Source organism: Lucilia sericata, unplaced genomic scaffold (genome assembly GCF_015586225.1).
Source record: "Lucilia sericata isolate MDLA Ls3-8-SP2 unplaced genomic scaffold, ASM1558622v1 Contig000141F_arrow, whole genome shotgun sequence".
Taxonomy (NCBI): domain Eukaryota; kingdom Metazoa; phylum Arthropoda; class Insecta; order Diptera; family Calliphoridae; genus Lucilia; species Lucilia sericata.
This window is the reverse complement of record NW_023994173.1, coordinates 371393-396145: the sequence shown is the minus strand read 5'-3', so window position 1 is coordinate 396145 and position 24753 is coordinate 371393. Positions and strand designations below refer to the sequence as shown.

The 24753-nt window shown below is 27.5% G+C and overlaps 1 protein-coding gene across 5 annotated transcripts in view; it reads right to left on the bottom strand.

Annotated features, from left to right (window-relative positions):
- Window positions 1-24753, bottom strand: part of LOC119601068 (fasciclin-2) — a 171318-nt gene that overhangs the window by 2713 nt on the left and 143852 nt on the right. For 3 of the 5 annotated variants that reach the window (XM_037951771.1, XM_037951772.1, XM_037951773.1), the window contains 4 exons: window positions 21273-21397; window positions 17212-18702; window positions 16963-17146; window positions 442-643 (listed from right to left, as the gene is read on the bottom strand). In XM_037951771.1, coding sequence (XP_037807699.1) covers window positions 442-643; window positions 16963-17146; window positions 17212-18702; window positions 21273-21397 — 2002 coding nt within the window. Of the gene's footprint in view, window positions 1-441; window positions 644-9305; window positions 9567-16962; window positions 17147-17211; window positions 18703-21272; window positions 21398-24753 lie in introns of those variants that run through there. The other 2 variants (XM_037951774.1, XM_037951775.1) reach the window with 1 other exon arrangement.

Below are 24753 nucleotides of genomic sequence, written 5' to 3'. Positions count from 1 at the left end.
ACTAAACTAAAACTAAACTTTTTTTAAAAATAAGAAATTAGTTTAGGGGTAGGAGGGTTAAGTTTTAAACACAAATCATTTAATATTGCACTAGTCGTTTTAAGATAACTTAAGAATTTGAAAAAAAAAAAATAAACTTAAAAATTTTAAACCAATGTTAATGAATTACGATTGTTTAGAAACGATTTGGGCCTTAGGAAAACCCAATGATAATTTAAATCCTGATTATGGGCTTTCACTTTGGTTAATTTAACACTTTTATTAAAAAAGACAAAATATAAAAAAATAAAAGAATTTTTTAAAAATTTTTAATATTTTAGTGCAATATTAATATGATCTTAAATATTAGTCTAAAAAAAATTCTTTACTAAAATCATTAAAAGTTCTAACAAAAAATCCAAATAATTAAAAAAATTTTTCTAAAAATTTGTTTAAGCTTACCTTCCCAGTTTAGCTTCCTCATCGATTTCCGAGGGTGATCTTTTGGTGCGCCTACACATACTGGCCATTACACCCATATTAATGGTAACACAGCATAATAAGTCCACTATGAAAAGTAACAGCAAAACTCCGCCTACTGCTATGCCTACTATGGAGGCGGAGGATAGCACTTGTCTTTCAGCAACTTGTATAACATCGATACCTGGTTTAAAGGAAAAAAATAGGTTTCAAATTGTTAATGCTTTTCAAATTTTAATCAATTTTAATGTTTAGCTATTTCTTAGAAAATTTTCTTTGTAATTTAGGTTGTGGGGATAATTTATAACTTTTAACTTGTGTCTAATATTCTAAGTTTTAACTTTCTCGTTAAGGGTTATTTTTTATACATTATGCTTTTGATTGGCTTATTTTAGTTAAAATTGTATTTTTTTTAAATTATTTTAAAAAGAAAATTTCATGAAAAAAGTTTTAATATAAATTAAACGACATCGTTCAATTAAGTTCCGTTCAAGCAAACAATTCCTACAAATGTTAAGAGCCCTATAACTCCACATCTCAAAATTCTCTTATATTCTTATAAATATTGGAACAAACTTAAGCTTTTCTAATGCTCTCTCTATAGCTGAGAGTATACTCGATTCTGCAGAATGTCGCAAACTTGGTATTTTTAGTATAACTTCCTACCCAACTCGATGTTAAGTATTTCTAATGCTTTCTCTATAGCTGAGAGTGCACTCGATTCTCTAGACTAGTATCAAACTTGGAATCCTCGACATAAGTTCTTAAACTTCCTACACAACTCACTATTAAATCTTTCTAATGCTCTCTCCATAGTTGAGAGTACACTTGATTCTCCAGACTCTCTTAAACTTGGAATCTTCAGTATAACTTCCTACACAACTCGATATTAAATTTTTTAATGCTATCTCTATAGCTGAGAGTATACTTATCCAGATTCTCTCAAACTTGGAATCCTCAGTATAACATCCAACACAACTCGATATTAAGTCTTTATAATGCTCTCTCTATAGCTGAGAGTACATTCGATTCTCCATACTCTGTCAAACTTGGAATCCTTCGTATAACTTTCTACACTTCCTACACAACTCGATATTAATACTTTCTTTGCTCTCTCTATAGCTGCGAGTACACTCGATTCTCCAGACTCTATCAAACTTGGATTCCACATTATAACTTCCTACACAATATTCTTCTCTATACTAGACTATAGGCAAAATTTAGAGTAGATCTGTCAAGAGAGAACATGATCATGTAATGGTTATGATATAAATTTCTTAATTATAGTGAAGATATGTAATGCTCTCTAATGGATTTCAAAAGTTTCTTAAGATTTTCTTCTTTTGATCAAGGTTCCTATAGAATAGATCTTCCAAGAGAGCACATGATCTAGTAAACTTTGTCAATTTCAAGAAAATACACGGAGAGGGAAAGTTTAATATTCCAATTATGTATACCACAAGATCATTTTATCCATTTTCTTTTTAAGACTTCAAAGATCTTAAATTTTAGGAGTAAAATATTAATCGATCTTTATTCGAAGGCATTAGTTTATATCCTCAACGGTAGTTTATATCGATCAAGTTCTTGATCGTTCTATGGAGTGTCCCAAGATCTTGTGCAAATGATTTCTATGATCTTTAGTTTCAAGAGAGAGATCTGCATATTTTCAGAGATCATTTGAAGTAAAGATCTTTGAATGCAGAGAATCTGATCTTGTGTAAATGCTACTAACGATCTTCAGTTTCAGGAGGATGATCTGCTTATTTTGGAAGATCATTTGGAGTAAAGACCTTCCAATGAAGAGAATTCGATGTGGAGTAAATGGTTTTTATGATCTGTAATTTCAGGAAAGTGATCAGTGATCTTTAATCATGTTCATACGAATTATAGATTCTAGGAGAAAGAGAAGCAGTTTCATTTCTTTGTGGAACTAAGACAAAAAGAATTGCTTTCATAAGACACTATTACTGATCAAGTTATTATGCTCATTAACCTTTAAACTATAACAAGTTTTGAATGTTTTCTATAGAAGGGAAAATTTCAAGAATATGATGATCAATGATCTTTGAAAGTAATAAGTTGATTCTAAAAGTTTCACTTTGTCTTAAACATTTCAAGAATTTGCTGATCACCGATCCATAGATCTTTGATTGATCAGTGATCTATAATCTTTCAAGATGATGAGCTGATTCTAAAAGTGGTTAAAAGTATTAAGCTTTCTCTTAAGATTGATTACGACATGTCTAAAAACGAGTTTCTTCGAAAAGTTTATGTTTTTGATAATACTGAGAGTATTTTGAGATCGTTAGTTTCTAAAGGTGTTACTTTTTGCTTAAGAGTTATGAAAGAAAATATAATTTGTCTTAAACATTTCAAGAATTTTGGTGATCAGCGATCCATAGATCTTTGATTGATCAGTAATCTATGATCTTTGAAGATGTTGAGTTAATTCTAAAAGTGGTTAAAAGTGTTGAGCTCTCTCTTAAGATTGATTATGATATTTCTGAAAATGAGTTTCTTCTCTTTATGATCTTCTATTGATCGTGTGATCTTTAATGTTTAGAAGAATTTAGATGATCAAAAAAGAACAATTTCGGATACCAGAGTTGATCGCTAGATATTTTCGCCCATTGGTTGCATTTCAAAGTTATTTGGAAGTGGCTCTTCGAAAAGTTTATGTTTTTGATATGTTGAGAGTATTTTGAGATCGTTAGTTTCAAGAATATGATGATCAGTGATCTATGAAAGTAATGAATTGATTCTAAAAGTGTTTATAAGGGTTTGCAGGATATAAAGAGTTAAAGTCAAAGTAAATTTAAATTTGTCCTAAAAATTTCAAGAATGAGGATCAGTGATCTTTGGATCTTTGATTGATCATTGATCTATAATCTTTGAAGTTTGAGTTGATTCTAAAAGTGTTTAAACGGTTTACTTTTTGTTTGATCACAGTTATCAAAGGAAATTCAAATTTGTCTTAAAAGAATCAGTATAAACTGATCAGTGATCTATGATTTTTGATAATATTGAGTGGTTTCAAAAGGTGCTTAAAAGGGCAACTTTTTGGTGGTTCTAAAAAGAATGCTAAATAAATATAAAGTTAACATAAAAAAACTTTTCTAATTGTGGTTTAAAAACTCAGAACTCTGCTATTGTCAGCTAAACTTAAGTATCATTTCAATGATCTTCTTGTGAGAAATTTGAGAGACTTCTTAAATATTTAAAATTTACATTTAATTTATAAAAAATATTTAAACTTTTTTTCATGAAATTTTCTTTTCATTTTCATTTTGGCTTAAATGACTAAACTTATTGTCTAAAAAAAGCATTAACCAAATATTAATGATTTGCAATAAAGTGATAATTGTTTGATATTTATTTTTTAAATCATTTTTTTAAGATTTTCACTTTTTTTACATTTTTGTGTGTGTATGGATTTTTTAATTTTCGTTATGGTTTTTGAAAATAATTCTCAAAAATAATTTACAAATTAAAGAAACTAAATTCAAACTAAATTTGTTAAAAGAAAATTTTAATAAAAATTAAAAAAAATAAAAAATAAATATAAAAAAGCTTTTATAACTAAATTTACCAATTTGCATAAAAAATTGTTTTCGTTGACAGCAAACAAATTAAAGCAACATGCGTTAGAGAAAAGGAAAAATTTTTTAAAGATTTTTTTTAAATAATAAGAAATAAAAGGACAATACAAACAACCAATGCAAGAAATTTTAAGAAAAATAAAAGGGGGAAAGAGTAGAAAAATTATATACAAATATTAACACAGGCTGGTTTTTAAAAGATTGGTGGCTTATAGTAAAAGCTTTCTAAATGAAAAGTATCAAAATAAATAAATATTTACAGCATGGAAGTTTTTTTTACAATTTGGGGGAAAGAGGGCTAGTGAGGGGATTTTAGAAAACTAATAATATATGTGTTTTAGTTATTAGTTTATTTATGTGTGTTACTAAATTGTTAGTTTTTATATAACTTTAAGGGTTTTATAATTATATTACCTTTAGTTTCGTTTTAACAGCAATTTTCTTTAACAAAATATTGTCACAATTACCGCTAAAATTTGTTGTTGTTGTTTTTTTTTTTAAAGAGGGGAAGATAATATTTTTTATATAAACATTTTTCTAGTTTTTATAAATAAGTATAAAAAGTTTTCATAATTTTTTTTAAATAAATATTAAAGATTTTTTAAATATTTTTAATAATTTTTTAAAATTTTTCAGAAAATTTTCTTATTTTTAGAAATTTTTTAATAAATTAATATAATTTTTTAAAAATAATATTAAATTTCATTAATTCTTTTTACAAAATATTCAAAATTTTCTTGGAATTTAAACACTTTTTTGCAAAAATTTTTTCTCTCAGTGTTTAAAATCCTTTAAAATGTTTCAAAATTATGCATTTACTACTAGTTATTAGAATTCTAACACAGTTTCCTCTCAACAGTTTGAAAACCTTTGTCTAGGTGTTCTGCTAACGTTAGTTTTGTCAATTCCTCACTTTCTCTTTCTCAAGGAATTGTCATTCTCTCTCATAGAAATTGTTAACATTTTGAATACCTTTGTCTTAGTATTTAGTCTTTCTTACTGCCTTAATAGGAAATATTAACAGTTTGTAAGCCTTTGTCTTAAAGTTTTGTTCACGTTTGTGTTGTTTTCCTTAGTCTCGCTCTCTTTACTGTTTGTGTTAACGTTTGTGTTTTATCTTTATTGTTTGCTGTTCCTTCTCTGTCTCTCTTTTGTATAGCTGCTAGTAGTTGTGTCTTAACAGGAAGTGTTTACAGTTTGTAAGCCTTTATCTTGAAGTTTTGTTCACGTTTGTGTTGTTTTCCTTACTCTCACTCTATTTACTGTTTGTGCTAACGTTTGTGTTTTATCTGTATCGCTGCTTGTAGTTGTGTCTTAACAAGAATTGTTTACAGTTTGTAAGCCTTTGTCCTAGAGTTATGTTGAGGTTTGTGTTGTTTTCCTTACTTTCGCCCTCTTAACTGTTTATGTTTGTGTTAACGTTTGTGTTTTATCTCTAATGTTTGTGTCCCTTCTCTTTCTCTCTTTAAATGTTTTTAATTTTAATATTTATTGATGTCACTCGTTTTATTAGTAAGTTTTCGTGTAGATTTCTTCTTTCCGTCTCGCTCTCTTCACTGTTTGCGTTTGTGGTAATGTTTGTTTATAGTTGTGCCATAAAAGGAATTGTTGGCAGTTTGTAAGACTTTGTCCACGAGTTTTGTTAAGGTTGGTGTTGTTTTCCTTACTCAGTCTCTACTGTTTGTGAAAGAGTAAGGAACTGTTTGTGTTTCGTTGGACGTTTGTGTTTTCTCTTTATTTCTTGTCATTACTGGTCTTTCTTCTTCAGCTGTTTTCGTTTTTAAGCTCTCTTTAGGTTTTCACTCTGTTTGTTAATACGTTTTGTCTTTCTGTTTATTTCACTCTCTTTACTGTTTGTGTTTAGTTAATGTTTGTGTTGTCTCACTGTTTGTGTGGTGTTTTAATAATCTATTATATTAAAGTACTCCCGTTTGTTTAAATTTGTTTTATTATTTAACACAAATTCTTTTTATTTTTTAATTATTTTTTTTTTTTTATAACTTATTTTATATTTTTACTTATTTTTAATAATATTTTTTCTAAATTAAATTATTTACACTTAATATTTTTTTATATTAATTTTCATTTATAAATTATTATAAATTTTTAATGCTAAATATTGGTTAAAGAGGCGGGTTTCATTAAACACACTGTAGATGAACATTTCTTTATAAAAAAAGAAATATTTTATTTCAAGGGCAAGAGAACAAAATCCTCTTTTAAACTATAAATTTCTTATGAGGATTTTGTTAACGTATTTAACTTGCCCCTGCTGTCTTTCTCCTTGGTAAACTGTAATTTTGTCTGTAAAAGTGCGTGTGTTTTTCTTGTAAGATTTCTCTAACTATAATGTTTTATTATGTATATAAAAAATTTAATTAAATTTTTTATATTTATATTAAACTAAAAAGGCTTAATGGAAACGAACAAATATTATTCGTTTATTTTATCTATTTTTTTTAACAAATACTATAAACATTTAAAAGGAATGTTGAACAAAAACAAGGCAGTTTGAGAAAAATGGAACAATAATGAACGAGAACAGGACTAGAGCAGATCTAGAACTAGAATAAAACTAGAATTACAACTAGAACTGAACTAGAACTGAACTAGAACTGAACTAGAACTGAACTAGAACTGAACTAGAACTGAACTAGAACTGAACTAGAACTGAACTAGAACTGAACTGGAACAGAACTTGAACGGAACTAGAACCGAACTAGAACCGAACTAGAACAGAACTAGAACAAAACTAGAACAGAACTAGAACTGAATTAGGACAGAACTAGGACTTAACTAGAACTGAATTAGAACTGAACTAAACTTATTTTCTTAAAATTTCTAAAATACCTTGCTTTTCTGTCGATTTTTTTAGATTTATAGTTATATAATGTGTTCAAGCAGATTTTTTTCGTTTAAAATGCTTATCTTGCTTTTTCTTTTAAAATTCATTTATTGTCTTTAACGTATACATCTTCTAAATATATTGTTTTTTTTTCAATTTGTTTTAACGATTTTATAACAAAAGCTTTCAGTTTTATAAACAAAATTAAAATAATTTTGTTTCGCAAATATCGGCCTTTTAAGCTGCAAATTGTTTTTAAAAAGAAAAATATTTATGAACGGGAAAGAAATTATTAAAAAATGAACGCCATAGGAACAAGAAGAAAAAGCAGGGAATGTCTAGCAGTAATAGAAATTTCCTTTAAATATTTTCCTTTTAAAAACATTTAGCCTTTTAATTAAATTAATTATTTTGCTGAAGTATTTTGTAAACTGTTTACAAAATTTTTTTTGTTTTTTATTATAAATTTTACTACAAAATTTTTTAATATTTTTATATAAAAAAAACATTTTGGGAGGATATGTTTCAGTATTATTTAAGTCATTAGTTTAATTTTTTTTATTGTTATTATAAATATTTTGTTGTTGTAAATGTAAACTAACAAATAGTTTGATATTTACACATATTAATATATAAAATTTATACTATATAAAATTTTTTGGTTTTAGAAATTTCGTTTATGGATTTATTGTTTTTAATATTTTTTTTATAAATTTTTTTTTATAAAAATTTTATTTGGCAGTGTTTGTGTTTTAAGAAAAAATTTTGAATAAAGAAATTTAAACAAAAACCTAAAAGTGGGGAAAATTATCATTAGAACAGAACTAGAACGGAACTAGAACAGAACTAGAACTAGAACAGAACTAGAACAGAACTAGAACAGAACTAGAACAGAACTAGAACAGAACTAGAACTAGAACAGAACTAGAAAAGAACTAGAACAGAACTAGAACAGAACTAGAACAGAACTAGAACAGAACAGAACTAGAACAGAACTAGAACAGAACTAGAACAGATCTAGAACAGAACTAGAAAAGAACTAGAACAGAACTAGAACAGAACTAGAACAGAACTAGAACAGAACTAGAACAGAACTAGAACAGAACTAGAACAGAACTAGAACAGAACTAGAAAAGAACTAGAACAGAACTAGAACAGAACTAGAACAGAACTAGAAAAGAACCAGAACAGAACTAGAACAGAACTAGAACAGAACTAGAACAGAACTAGAACAGAACTAGAACAGAACTAGAACAGAACTAGAACAGAACTAGAACAGAACTAGAACAGAACTAGAACAGAACTAGAACAGACCTAGAACAGAACTAGAACAGAACTAGAATAGAACTAGAACAGAACTAGAACAGAACTAGAACAGAACTAGAACAGAACTAGAACAGAACTAGAACAGAACTAGAACAGAACTAGAACAGAACTAGAACAGAACTAGAACAGAACTAGAACAGAACTAGAACAGAACTAGAACAGAACTGGAACAGAACTGGAACAGAACTGGAACAGAACTAGAAGAGTACTAGAACAGAACTAGAACAGAACTAGAACAGAACTAGAACAGAACTAGAACAGAACTAGAACAGAAGTAGAACAGAAGTAGAACAGAACTAGAACAGAACTAGAACAGAACTAGAACTGAACTAGATTTGAACTGGATCTGAACTAGAACTAAACTAGAACTGAACTAGTAGAGAACTAGGACAGAACTAGAACAGACCTAGAACTAAACTAAAATTGAACTAGAACAGAACTAGAACAGAACTAGAACTGAACTAGAACAGAACTAGAACAGAACTAGAACTGAACTAGAACAGAACTAGAACAGAACTAGAACAGAACTAGAACAGAACTAGAACAGAACTAGAACAGAACTAGAACAGAACTAGAACAGAACTAGAACAGAACTAGAACAGAACTAGAACAGAACTAGAACAGAACTAGAACAGAACTAGAACAGAACTAGAACAGAACTAGAACAGAACTAGAACAGAACTAGAACAGAACTAGAACAGAACTAGAACAGAACTAGAACAGAACTAGAACAGAACTAGAACAGAACTAGAACAGAACTAGAACAGAACTAGAACAGAACTAGAACAGAACTAGAACAGAACTAGAATATTATAACTTTAATAATTTATATATTTGTTTTAATATTTCAATAACAATTATATTTTTTAACAAAATATTATTTTTTTAACAAAATATTATTTTTTTATATAAAACAAATATTTTTATTTATTTTATTAAAAAAAAATTAAGTAACATTTATATAAATTTGATTTACTAAACAAAATTATAAAGAATTATTTAACTATTTTTAGGAATTTTAACAATTATTTTTTTGAATTTTTTGTTAAAAATGGAGATTTTTGTTAAAGAGATTATTTTTACAGCTTAATTATTACACACAAAAAAAAAAAAAAAAACAAATGACAAAAAGGACTTATTTATTACACTGTGGAACTGACTGTGGAATGTAAAAATGTTCGTATTTTACAAAGCTGCTGCTGGTGATGCCAACGTACTCCTCCATAACGACGAGCTAAAAACCCAACTGCCACAAGTTGCTGTTAGTAGTAGTAAAAGTAAAACCTTTGGTGACTGGTAGCTGGTAGCAGCAGAATCTTTGGGATAAGGATTATCTGCTTGGGCGTTAGGGCATGGTTGTTGTTTAAAGAAGAAGGAGCAGCACTCACACAATAACACACATTTTTATATATAAAACACGCACGAGCAGGTTTTTTTTAAGGTTTTATGGTTTTAATTTAACAATTTTTGTTTGATAAAAATTTTGAATTAATTTTTATTTTAAGCGTGCCAAAGTTTTATTTGTTTTATTAGAAATCAGGTAGTAGTTAAAGAGTTTGTTTATATATATAAAAAGAGAAAAAAGGAAGAAAAAAATGGGAAAGATATAAAAAAATTAAGGTTTAACAAACACCCAATTTTTTTTTGTTGCTAACATTTAAAGAGTTTTAGTAGTGATTTTTTGATTTTCGGCGTTTTTATGGGGGGTTTTCGGGGTTTTAGAAAAACAGTTTAAAAACATAAAAGTTTTAGTTTTTTTTTTTAATTTTTAAACAAGTGTTTAGTTTAGGGGTTAGTGTTATGAAGGGTTAAAAAGTTAATTTATTCACTTTTAGTTAGTAAATTTTATAAATAATTGTTAAAAAAAAAATTACACAAAAATGTTAAAGAAAAAACAAAATTTAACATTTATTTAAACAAAATTAGTAACAGGATTTTTAAGGGTATCATGGGTTTTACTCTCTGAAATAAAAATTAATTAAAAAATCCTTAATTTTAAGAAAATTTTTTACTTTTTTCCACCTAAATTATCAGTTTTCCTTCATCTAGAGGATTTTCTTTAAAAAGTTTTAAAAATTTTCTTAAATCTTTTCAAAAAACTAAAATCGTACCAGAATTTTTACTCCAAAAACCATTTTTGCTAATACTCTCTAAACAACACCTAAGCAAATTCCAAAACTAAGAGAGCCCTTAAAAAGCTTTATTTTACATCATACATTCTTGATTTTTAATTAAAATAATAATCATATAAACATTGTCCTTCCAGTACCCATTTTTTTCGACGACCCGATCTTTAAACAACACCTAAGCAAAACTTAAAACCAAGAAAATCCATAAAATACTATAACTTTAAGCTCAATTTCTTTGAATGGAATGTTAAGCCAACAAAGAGAGCATTTTAATAACCCTAAAAAGCAGGAATGGAAAATATAAATGTCGAAAAATACTCATTTTCCTTGAATTGTTATATTAACGTAATTGTCGTGAATACAATGTAAAATTTCGTATCATTAAGGAAAGTTTTCATTGCTTTCAAATTGTTTTAAAATTTGTGTATAAAAGATTTTCCTATGTTAATTTTTTTGTGTATAACAGTTGTTCCTATAAAAATTTTTCAGTATAACAGTTTTGTTTTGAAAAAATGTTATGTATAACAGTTTTGTTTTGAAAAAATGTTATGTATAACAGTTTCTTTTTTCAATAGAAAATTTTCATTAGAACAGTTAATTCCCTAATAATTTCGAGTATAACAGTTTTTTTCTATAAGAATTTTTCATTATAACACTTTTTTTTATAGAAACATTTGAGTATAATAGTTTTCTTTATAAAAAATTCCAAGTATAAGATTTTGTCTATAGAAAATTTCCAGTATAACAGTTTTTTCTACACAAAATTTCGAGTATAACAGTTTTTTTTAAAGAAAATATTCATTATAACAGTTATATGTGAGTAAAATTTTGTTTATAACAGTTTTTCTATAAAAAATGTTTGTGTAAAAAGTTTTTCCTATAGAAAAAGTCTCTGTATAACATGTGTAGAATAATTTTTTCTGTAGAAGACATTCAGTTTAACCGATTTGTCTTAAAAACGTTTTGTGTATAACAGTTTTTTATATAAGAAATTCTCATTTAAAACTGTTTTATATAAAAAATTAGTTTTTTGTATACAAAATTTCAGTATAACAGTTTTTCTATAAAAAAATACTAGAAAAGTTTTTCTATATTCTATAATTTCAAGTATATCAGTTTTTGATATACAAAACATCGAGTATAACAGTTTTTTTCTAGAAAAGTTTCAGTATAATAAAAATTTCTAGAAAAAATTTTCAGTATAACTGTTTCGTCTTATAAAACTTTGGACTATAACAGTTTTCAGTCCAACATACATTTCTATACAAAATTTTCAGTATAATAGGTTTGTCTTATAAAATTTCCCGTATAACAGTTTATTTCAACAGAAAATGTTCAGTTTCAGTTCAGTTTTTCTGTTTTTCACATAAAGTTTCGATTATAATGCTTTTTTATAAAGTTAATTTTCAGTATAACAGTTTTGTCTATAGAAAACATTGTTTATAACAGTTTTCTATAAAAATATTTGTTTATAATAGTTCTGTGTATAACAGTTTTCTATGAACATTTTGAAAATTTCAAAAAAACAGAAAATTTTGTCTTATAAAACTTAAGAGTATAACAGTTTTCAGTGTAACAGATATTTCTATACAAAATTTTCAGTATAACAGTTTGGTCCTATAAAATTTTCAGTATAACAGTTTATTTAACACAAAATTTTCAGTTTTTTTACATAAAGTTTCGAATATAATGGTTTTTTATAAAGTAAATTTTCAGTATAACAGTTTTGTGTATAGAAAACATTGTTTATAACAGTTTTCTATAAAAAATTTAGTTTATAACAGTTTTCTATCAAAAGTTTTGAAAAATTCGAAAAATTACAGTATTTCCGTTTAGTTCTGCAAAAAATTTGGTTTGTAACAGTTTTTTCTTTAAAAATTTAGTGTATAACAGTTTTTTTCTATTAAAAATTTCTAGTATAACAGTTTTTTCCCAAAGAAATTAATGGTATAAAAGTTTTTTAAAGAAATATTAGTTTGTAGCAGTTTTTTTCTATAAAGAATTCAATTATAACAGTTTTTTCTGTAAAAATTTTCGAGTATAACAGTTTTTTTGATACTCTGAAATATAAAGAGTTTTATTTGAAAAATATTCTAGAATAAAATTTTCCATTCCTGCTTTTAATTCTATAAGAAAAAAGGTAAGTAACTAACTGAAGTAATCAAGAGAGGAAAAAAAGTTTAAGAGAGTAAAATTTAAAAGAGCTTTGAGCAAATAAAAGAGTATGAGTATTAAAAACTAAATAAACGACTACAAATATGGAGAAACAAAAAGTAAACCAAAAAAAGGGGGAGATTAATGAAAACATTACTTAAGTACAAAGAGCGAGAGAGTAAAACGAGCACAAAATCAAAACACAAACATACAAGACGTAAACACAAACAGACACAAACATAAACAGACACAAACATACACAAGTAAACCACAAGTAAAGAAATGAAAATGCTGGTTTTTATTAAAAAAAGTATATTGTTGTAATTTTTTTTATATATAATTAAATATTTATTATCATTTAGTTTAATATTTAAGAGCAAAAAACAAAAATTATTTTTAATATAATAATAAGAGAAATAGTAAAAAGATTTTTATATAAAATGTTTTTTTTTTGAGGATTTTATGTTTAACTATTTGATTTTTGAGTTTAAGTTTGATTTTTTATTTATTTTAGATGTTTATTTAAAAGATGAAAGCACACACAAAAATATAAAAATATTTAACTAAATGTAAGTGAGAGAGAGAGAGAAAAAAAAAGAAACGGAAACTCAAAAATATTTTAGGAATTTTTTTTTTAAGAAAAATTAAAAATAATACTACATTTAGGGTTAAGGCCTGGTTTTGTTTTATTTTTTAATTATTTATATAATTAAAAATTTAAATTAAATTAAATAATTATTGCAATATTAAGTAAAACTGTGTAAAGTTAACTTAAATAAGAAATTTTCGTTTTTTTTTCAAAATGTATTTTTTTTTTTATAAAAAAGTTAAAATTTTTTTAATATAATACATTTTTTTATTAAAAAAATAAAAAAACTAACTTATGGTTTAAAATAAGAAATTGTTAAAGTTTTATGAGTTTTTTTTTTTTAATTAAATTAATGGAATATTTGTTTGATTTTACCTAATTTTTATTTCAATTTTAAAATAAATTTTTTTTCGTTTTTCTTTCATATTTGGCAGTTTGTGTTAAAGTTTAAATGATTTGTTATAAATATTTGACAGAGAAAAACAAAAACACTTAAGATTTTTTTTTGGACAAACTAAAAAAGCAACATAAAAAATTTATTTATAACACACACACATGAAAAACTTTAATTAAATTATTTCATTTTTATATAAACTTATATTTTAAAACAAAAAATGTTTTACAAAAAAAAAGACATCATAATTTTTTTTGGTTCATAATGATGTTAATGATAATGTGTTTGAAAATGTTTTAGCAAGCTTTTAAGCATTTTATAAAATAATTTTTTTTTTATAAATATTTAATTTAAAAAAAATAAACTAAAATTTTGTTTAAAATGTTATTTGTGAATGAAAATGTTGTTAGTTTCGTTTTTTTGTAATGATAAAATGTGTGAAATTTAATGAAATGTAATTCGTTGTTTTTTATAACTTTAATTTTTAACAGTGTATTTTGCTTTTTTTGTTTTCAATTTAAAAAAGTCCCTAAAAATCTAATTTTTGAATTAAATTCAGCCCAAATTTATTGATTTTAACACTTATTTGCATTTTTACTAACGGGAAATGGAGAACTTCGCAAGTTTTAAGCGAAGTCGAAGTTCGAATTTTCGAACTTAATCTCGAACAAAGAAATTTCACCTAAAATTACTGATTTTAACACTTATTATCATTTCTACTAAGAGATTTATAAAAAATTCAAGTTTCAATCCATTTTGCCGAAGTTCGAATTTTCGAACTTAAATTCGAACATAGAAATTTGACCTTAACTTACACATTTTAACTCTTACTTTAAGCCATTTTAAGCCATTTCGCCGAAGTTCGAATTTTCAAACTTAATTTCGAACATAGAAATTTTACCCAAATTTACTGATTTTAACACTTATTTTCATTTCTACTAAGAGAATTAGGAAAATTTAAATTTTTAAGCCATTTAAAGAAAGTTCGTATTTTCGAACTTAATTTCGAACATAGAAACTAGGCCAAAATTTACTGATTTCAACACTTTTATTCAATTTAACTAAGAGAAAGGCAATATTTTCAACTTTTAAGCCATTTAAAGGAAGTCCGAATTTTTCGAACTTAATTTCGAATTTTCGAAAATTGACAAAATTTACCAATTTCTGGCTTTTTTTAATTTAGCCAATAGAATAGCTCGAATTTAACATTTTTACCCAGAAATGCTGAAATCGAATTTTCGAACTAAATTTCGAATTTTCGAAAATGGACAAAATTCTCTGTTTTTTACATTTTCTTCTAATTTAACAAATAGAACTACTTAAATTTTATATTTTTACAAAAAAACGCCTAATTCGGGGTTTCGAACTTAATTTCGAATTTTCGAAAATGTTCGAAATTTCAATATTTTTTCAAAATTTAACAAGAAATGTGCAATTTTTAAACAAAATTATAAAGTGTGAAAGAAATTTTGAAAAAAGTTTAAACATTTAGGCAAACGGTGGCTAAGAGACTTAAAGCCTTTTTGGAGCATAATTTCGAATTTTCGTAAATGTTCGAAATTTCCATATTTCCTTAAAATTTTATTTAAAAAAGTTTTAAAATGTCTAATTTTTCAAAAAAAGTTTAAAGTTTGAAAAAACTTTTGACTTAAAGAGAAAAGTTAGGAAAATAACTTAAAAGTTCATTATTTTTTGCTTCAAAACTAAAGTTTTCGTGCTACTTTATCGAAAGCTTTTAACATAAAGCTTTCTATAAAGTAGCAAGTAACATTGTCTATATGTAATCCAGCCCTCTTAGACTCTCTCGTTTCCATTTCGAAGGTTTGTGGCAAACAGCAGCTTGTGCTGTTTAAGAAAAAGCTCTTAAAAAGCTATTTTGTTATTAGGGAAATTAAGAGAGTCTATTATATCTCATTTAGTTAAAGCGCAAGTTGGTGTGTTGAAAAACACTTAAGATGCTTCTTTGATCAGGATTTAAGAAGCTTTTAAAAAAAGCTTTTGTAGTTTTTAAAGCTTTTATTTGACAATGAGTTTGTGTTACTCAGTGCTCTCCCTTTTCTTCTTTTAGCAGCATTTGTGTGACCACTATCTCTCTTTTGTAAGAAGAAAAAGCCATTAAAAAGCTTTTTTAGTTATTTAGGAATTTGAGAGAGCTTATGGAAACATTCTGCTACTTATTTAAAAAAAGCTTAAAGGATCTGAATTTAAGAAAACTTTAATTGAAGCTTTCATTTGACAGTGAACGCTTATATTTAATGGAGAGTGTGTAATCTTGTGCTCTCTCTTTTCTTCTTTTAGCAGCATTTGCGTGAATATTGTCTTTCTGTTTTAAGAAGGAAGATCAGTTACTTTTTAGTTACTTAGGATTTTGAGAGAGCTAATGGGAACATTCAGGTATTTATTTAAGAAAAAAGCTCTTTTCTTATTTATTTTATGTGATCATTTTCTTTCTGTTTTAATGTTTTAGTTGGTCTGTTAAAGAAAGCTTTTAAACGCTTTTTTGTTTTGTAAAGGATTTCAGGGGAAATTTATGAAAACATTCCTTTTATTTTTTATAGAAAAAGTTAAAAAAGCTTAAAGCTTCTTAAAGCTTTTTTATTAATGATTTAAGACCCTTTTCGGAAAGCTTTTTACAGCAAGAGAGTATTAGTAACATACGACTGCAGAGAGCGACAAGTTTTTTTGTTAAAGCTTTTGAGCTTTTCGTGTTTTCTACCGTTAGTTTTAAATAATTCAAGTTGAAATTAAGAAAATGTGAATAGAATTGAAAGAAGATAATAAAAATGAACAAAAAAGTTATAGTTAACTGTGTGTGTATGTGTTGTTCTTCCGGGTTAGTGTTCTGATAGCAAATTTACGGAGATATTTTTTATATAGAAATATAGTTGAAGGTTTTAGCAAAAAACCACTACAAAAAAAGCATGCAGAGACAACAAAAATTATTACAAAAAAAAATTCTTTTTAAATTTCAACATACAAAAAGTAAGAGAAGTAAACAAAATACAACAAAATACACTGAACAAAATTAATGTTTAAGTTACAAAAAAATATATATTGTATACGAATAAAATTTGTTTTCAAAAAGTAAACTATTTTTGAAATTATTACCAATCCATAGAATTAAAAATTGATTTTTACTTAAAATTTTCTTTAAGGGATCTTGAGTTATTGTTTTTTTTTTTTTAGAAAATTATAAAAAATTTTGATTCATGTTTTGAATAAACTTTAAGCTGTCATAGTGGCTAAAATGCTTAACAATGTTATGCATGTTGTGGTAGCAATAGCCATGACTGTAGATGTTGTTGTAATGGTGTTGATAGCCGCTGTAGTAGTAGTTGTTGTTGTTGTGGAACGTGTAAATAATGTTATGAAGTTTTTATGATTTGATGGGGCGGCTGAAGCCGAATTAAGACCGGCCGTATATAATAGAGTTCCCAAATTATTATTAGCAGAATCGGACTCACCTCGTGTTGTTTTCATTATAATGGAGGCAGGCGATGAGAAGCCTATAATGTTGTGGGCACGCAATTCTATGCGATAATAGGTGTTGCCACTTAAGCGTGTCATTTCATAGGAAGTGCTTTCGATAACATCGGCTGATTGACATTGATTTTCCAGCTCATGCCAGGCACCGGCCATTTTGACGCCCTAGGAGAAGAGGAGAAACGTTAATAAAGAGTTATAGTTATATTATGTTCAAATTTTCTACTTACCGGACAATATTTAACTTGATAGAAGTCAATGGGTTCACCATTATCGGCAGGTACACTCCATCTTAATTCAAAGTGATCGGAATAGGGTGAGACCACCACGGGTTCTTCGAAATCATTTTGTTCGGGTGCATGTAAAGGTTTGGGTTCTTCGGGTGCTGATCTCTTGGGTGTCGATTGTTGGGTATTCACACCCCAAATGCTTAAACCTACTTGATTGCGTGCAGCAAAACGGAAATGATACATGGTCTGGGGTTTCAGTCCCTCAACAATATAGGGCGAATCTGGAGACCAGCTGCGATTTTGGGCCGTTGACCAATCGGGATTAATGGCTTCTTTGTATTGCACTGTAAATGCCGTTATGGGTAAACCTAATTCTGTGGGTGGTCCTCGTATATCAAAAGTAATACTAGTAGCGGTTAATTGTTTGGGTACAGCAGCCTCCACAGCTTCGGGTACTCTAGCCTCCTTCAATTGCATATCATGCTCAGCCGTGCCATGGATATTGGTGGCAATACATTTATAAACCGAATAATATTGACGAGCCACGGGATGTACTATCAAATTACTACGTGGTCCTGTACCCTCAATCACTAAATTTTTATCGAAAGAATCCTTAATCGGTTTGCCATTCCATCTCCATTCAATGGTAGCATTTGGTATACCCATAGCCAAACAACTCAAATTAGCCTTACGCTCTTCCCAACTGAAGACGGGAGGTAAAGTTTTCATATGCGAGAAATCTGGTGGAAATTCCACAGTAATATGTCCCGTCTTATAAGCCGTTTCACCCTTGTTGCGAGCCAAACACTGATATAGACCATCATCGGTACGCATAGCACGAGCAATACGCAAAGTACCAGAACTTTCACCTTTTTCCTCATCAAAATGTTGTTCCAAAACAATACGATCATCATCGACCTGTACGCCCGGTGCATACTCATCCTCGCTGCCCCAACGTCTGAAGGTAATTTCGGGTGCAGGACGACCCTTGGCACGACATGTTATTGCGACTTCTTTCTCACTAATACCGGTCACATTGTACAACTCATAGACGGAGGGTCTTATCAAAACATTAAATTTCGTCTTCTTATCCACTACACCGGCATCGTTTTTCGCTATACATGTATACATGCCATAATCGTCCTGTGTCACCGAATTAATATTTAATAGCCCAGTCAGGGGATTCACTTGAAAACGATCTGCACTGGCCACATTTTGTTGGGTAGCATCTTTAATCCAGGAAATTTCTGGTACTGGCTTGCCGGTAGCTGTGCAATTGGCTGCAAATGGTTTACCCTCTACCGCTTCCAATGTATTGGGTAAGAAAGTGATCTCAGGACGGCTATAGACTTCAACGCGTATGGTACGTTCGAGTAGTTCACCAGTCTCAATGACAGCAGCACGGCAGGTATAAATACCATCGTCGGATTCTTGGACATTACGTATGAGAAGACCATGGGTTTGTACGACGTATTTATCGCCGGTGCGGATCTGGAAGTTTAGAGAAGGGAGGGAAAATTTTGAGATTTTGTTTAGTTTAGAAAGACTAAAATGTGGAATAGATTATAGAGTCTGGTCTATAATCTAGACTATGGAATGGACTATAGAGTAGACTATAGACTAGAATATAGACTAGACTATAGACTAGACTATAGACTAGACTATAGACTAGACTATAGACTAGACTATAGACTAGACTATAGACTAGACTATAGACTAGACTATAGACTAGACTATAGACTAGACTATAGACTAGACTATAGACTAGACTATAGACTAGACTATAGACTAGACTATAGACTAGACTATAGACTAGACTATAGACTAGACTATAGACTAGACTATAGACTAGACTATAGACTAGACTATAGACTAGACTATAGACTAGACTATAGACTAGACTATAGACTAGACTATAGACTAGACTATAGACTAGACTATAGACTAGACTATAGACTAGACTAGACTAGACTATAGACTAGACTATAGACTAGACTATAGACTAGACTATAGACTAGACTAGACTAGACTATAGACTAGACTATAGACTAGACTATAGACTAGACTATAGACTAGACTATAGACTAGACTATAGACTAGACTAGACTAGACTAGACTAGACTATAGACTAGACTAGACTAGACTATAGACTAGACTATAGACTAGACTATAGACTAGACTATAGACTAGACTAGACTATAGACTAGACTATAGACTAGACTATAGACTAGACTATAGACTAGACTATAGACTAGACTATAGACTAGACTAGACTATAGACTAGACTATAGACTAGACTATAGACTAGACTATAGACTAGACTATAGACTAGACTATAGACTAGACTATAGACTAGACTATAGACTAGACTATAGACTAGACTATAGACTAGACTATAGACTAGACTATAGACTAGACTATAGACTAGACTATAGACTAGACTATAGACTAGACTATAGACTAGACTATAGACTAGACTATAGACTAGACTATAGACTAGACTATATAGACTAGACTATAGACTAGACTACTAGACTAGACTATAGACTAGACTATAGACTAGACTATAGACTTGAGCTATAGACTAGACTATAGACTAGACTATAGACTAGGACTATAGACTAGACTATAGACTAGACTTTAGACTAGACTATAGACTAGACTATAGACTAGACTATAGACTAGACTATAGACTAGACTATAGACTAGACTATAGGACTAGACTATAGACTAAGACTATAGAACTCGACATAGACAAGACTATAGACTAGACTATAGACTAGACTATAGACCTAGACTATAGACTAGACTATAGACTAGACTATGACCCTAGACTATAGACTAGACTATAGACTATACTATAGCTAGACTAGTAGACTAGACTAAGACTATACATAGACTAGACTATAAGACGAGACTATAGACTAGACTATAGCTAACATAGACTAGACTATAGACTAGAACTATAGACTAGACTATAGACTAGACTATGACTAGACTATAGACTAGACTATAGACTAGACTATAGACTAGACTATAGACTAGACTATAGACTAGACTATAGACTAGACTATAGACTAGACTAATAGACTAGACGATAGACTAGACTATAGACTAGACTATAGACTAGACTATAGACTAGACTATAGACTAGACTATAGACTAGACTATAGACTAGACTATAGACTAGACTATAGACTAGACTAGACTAGACTAGACTAGACTATAGACTAGACTATAGACTAGACTATAGACTAGACTAGACTATAGACTAGCTATAGGACTAGACTATAGACTAGACTATAGACTAGACTTATAGACTAGACTATAGACTAGACTATAGACTAGACTATAGACTAGACTATAGACTAGACTATAGACTAGACTATAGACTAGACTATAGACTAGACTATAGACTAGACTATAGACTAGACTATAGACTAGACTATAGACTAGACTATAGACTAGACTATAGACTAGACTATAGACTAGACTATAGACTAGACTATATACTAGACTATAGACTAGACTATAGACTAGACTATAGACTAGACTATAGACTAGACTATAGACTAGACTATAGACTAGACTATAGGCTAGACCATAGACTATAGACTAGACTATATACTAGACTATAGACTAGACTATAGACTAGACTATAGACTAGACTATAGGCTAGACTATAGACTAGACTATAGACTAGACTATAGACTAGACTATAGACTAGACTATAGACTAGACTATAGACTAGACTATAGACTAGACTATAGACTAGACTATAGACTAGACTATAGACTAGACTATAGACTAGACTATAGACTAGACTATAGACTAGACTATAGACTAGACTATAGACTAGACTATAGACTAGACTATAGACTAGACTATAGACTAGACTATAGACTAGACTATAGACTAGACTATAGACTAGACTATAGAATAGACTATAGAATAGTCTATAGAATAGACTATAGAATAGACTATAGACTAGACTATAGAATAGTCTAGACCATAGACTAGGCTAAATTTTGTAATATTTTAACACAGCTTTGTAATCTTACTTGATCACCATTTCTCAACCAATCAATTGTAGGGTTAGGATCGGCCTTAACTTCACATCTCACCACATAATCTTCGCCCAAAATGGGATTTTGATTTTCGGGGGCATTTGTCCAAGTAATGGCAACTGTAAAGAGAGAAAAAAAACAGGAAAAAATTAATAATAAAATTAAATAAATTGTTTACAGACATCATGTGTGACAGTTACAAAATAGTTATTTACTAAAACTACTTTATTTTCTCTATATAAAACCACCAACACAAAAACAAGCAAACTTTAACTTAACTGCTCAAGGATACACGTCTAAAAAGATTTAAAGGATTTGAAGAGTATTTGTTGACATTTTCTGCTGAAAAATTTATTCTGTAAAGAACTTGTGTATGGAGGATAAACGTGACTAAACATAAACAATTTTCTCAAGTTTAGTTTTTCGTATATGGAAGTCAGAAAGATAGAAGACACTTTCAAGGGAGTGTTTAAGGATGTAGAGGTTTCGAAAAGTTGTCAAGACTACAAAGGGTAGAAGTTTTGGTTTGTTTGTAATAAGTTATTTATAAATATGTTTTGTTTTGTTTTTTTAAGAAATAAAGTTATTTTATTATGTTTTAAAGAAGTTTAATTGCTAAAGATTTATTTTAGAAAGTATGTAAAAAGCATGTTTAAAAAGAAAGAGATTTATAAGAAATTTTCTTTTAAAAAATTTGAGAAATTGTTTAGTTTTTTTTTTCAAGTTGTATAAATCTTTAGCCTGGTTTATGTTTTTTCAGATTTGTTTATATTTCCTAACAAACAAAATCTGTCTTTACTGTTGAAAATATATTTCTTTAAACTAACCAACCGGAAATCTTAACAAAACTACTCGAATTTCTTCCTTTTACATTTTGCTATTTATTTATAGTATTTTTCTTCGTTTTTATTTTTGGTTGTGCTTGTATTGTTTAAAAAGAAAAACTCTTAAACAAACAAATGCATTAGCAGTATAGAATACTAGATAAATAACAAGAAAAACTAGCTAAACAACAAAACATATCCTGTAGTTTTTATTTAAAAAGCTGAAAAAAAATTAGAGATTTTTTTCCACTGACATGCAAAGCTTTCAATACTAAACTAAAAGAGAAACTCCTAAAAATATACTTAAGAAAAAAACTTCTAAATTTTAGCTTGTTGTGTAAGGAAATCCTTGTGAAGAACGAAGGAACGAAAATCTCAACAGATCATATAGAAAACAAGTAACAACATGTGTTGTCATCAGCACGTAGAAAAAGCTAAATAAAGGGAAAAAATGTTTTGTAAACTAATACAAACTGACATGTTAAACTTATATTAAGGCCAAAAGAATTTTATTCTGATTTTTTTAATTTTATTTAAAATTTTATAAAAAACCGGTAAATCGAATAATTATTCGGTTTTTATTCGAATAATTTTTCGGTTTTTATTCGAATAATTTTCATATTTTAAAAATTTCATAAATATGTCTATTAAGGAAACTTATTTAGTAAATTTTTATAACCAATCCCCTACATAAAACTAGAAATATAAAAATTTTCCTAACAAAATATTCATTATTGATGGAAATACTTTTTCGAATTTCCCTTATTTATGGAAATAAGTTTTATAAAATTTTAAAATTTGCATAAAATGTTAATAACTTTTCACTAATTTTATTAAAACTTCAAACGTTTCAACTTAAAAGAGAAATTTGAAAATTTTTTCCAATTTATTCGAATAATTTTTCGATTAATCGTTTCATTTAATCGAATAATTTTAAGACTATTTGTAAATTTTTAATTTTCATTTATTAATGAGTAATAGTATTTTTTTAAATACAAAGGGTAAATTGGAATATATTCGAATAATATTCGATTAATTATTCGGTTATTTATTCGTATAATTATACGAATAATGTTTTTAAATTTGCTAAAATTTTAGTTTTTTATATATAAATATGCTTTGGCTATAGTTTTTGCCATAATGCCAAATTTATTCGTTTAATTTTTGGATTATTCGCTTCATTTAATCGAATAATTTTAAGAATATTTGTAAACAATTTTATAATTTTCCTTTTTTTAATTAGAAATAGTATATCTAAAATACAAAAGCTAAATTAAAATATATTTGTACTTTACTCGAGTAATTATTCGGTTCTTTATTAGAATAATTATCCGAATATATTTCTTTAATTTGCTTAAATTTTAGTTTTTAATAGAAGAAATATGTTTTCGCTATAGTTTTTGCCAAATTTATTCGTTTAATTTTTGGATTATTCGTTTCATTTAATCGAATATTTTTAAGAATATTTGTAAATTTTTTTATAATTTTTATTTTTTAATAAGAAATATCATTCCTCAAATACAAACGTTAAATTAAAATATTTGCATATACTATTCGATTAATTACTCGGTTATTTATTCGAATAATTATCCGAATATTATTTTTAAATTTGCTAAAATTTTAGATTTTTATATAAAAATATGCTTTAGCTATAGTTTTTGCCATAAATTTTCAAATTTATTCGTATAATTTTTCGATTATTCGTTTCATTTTATCGAATAATTTTAAGAATATTTGTAAAAAAATTTATAATCTACCTTTTTTACTGCAAAGTAGCATTTCTTAAATACAAAAGCGAAATTAAAATATTTGCATTTTTTACTCGATTAATTTTTCGGTTTTTTATTCGAATAATTATCCGGATATTTTTCTTTAATTTGCTTAACTTTTAGTTTTTCTATAGAAAAAAATATGCTTTAGCTTTAGTTTCTGCTTTAAACTGGCAAATTTATTCGTAAAATATTTCGATTATTCCCCTATTTATTAGAATATTTCGAAAAAATTTCCTATTGGCCTTTCTAACATAACTAGCCTTTTATTTAGTTTCTTATCCTTAGAATTTTGTACTTTTTCTTGTCTTTTTTAGATTCTTTTCTTCGACAAATCAATCCTTTTTCTCTAACTGAAAAACTTTAGATATTGAAAAAGTTTTTTTTCAGCTGTTTGCTTATAAAAGAAAACAAATATCTCTATACAATGTTCTATATTTTTGTTCTATGGAAAAATCAAATTAAATTTATTTGTTTTAAATGAAATTATTTGAAATGTAAAAAAAAGAAAACTTTATGCAAAATATGTTAAATAAAGTTTCATTCATTCTTTTTTTTTTTTTTTTGGTTTCCATAATGGCCATATGTTTTCTCAATAATTTGTGTTTTTTTTATAACAACATCTTCAAATAACTTAAAATTAATTTTGCCAACCACTTAAAAGGCAGGTTTATGAAAACAATAAAAGTTTTTTTAGATTAAAAGAAAAGTTGGCAAAACATTTAACAATATTTTGTTTTGAATAAAGTTTAATTTAATAAATATAGAGAATAAATTGAAGAAAATACAGTAAACCCCTAAAAATATACTACTAATTAAACATTTGCAATATCTATACCCTAGTCTACAGAATAATCTAGTCTGGCCTATACATAGACAAGT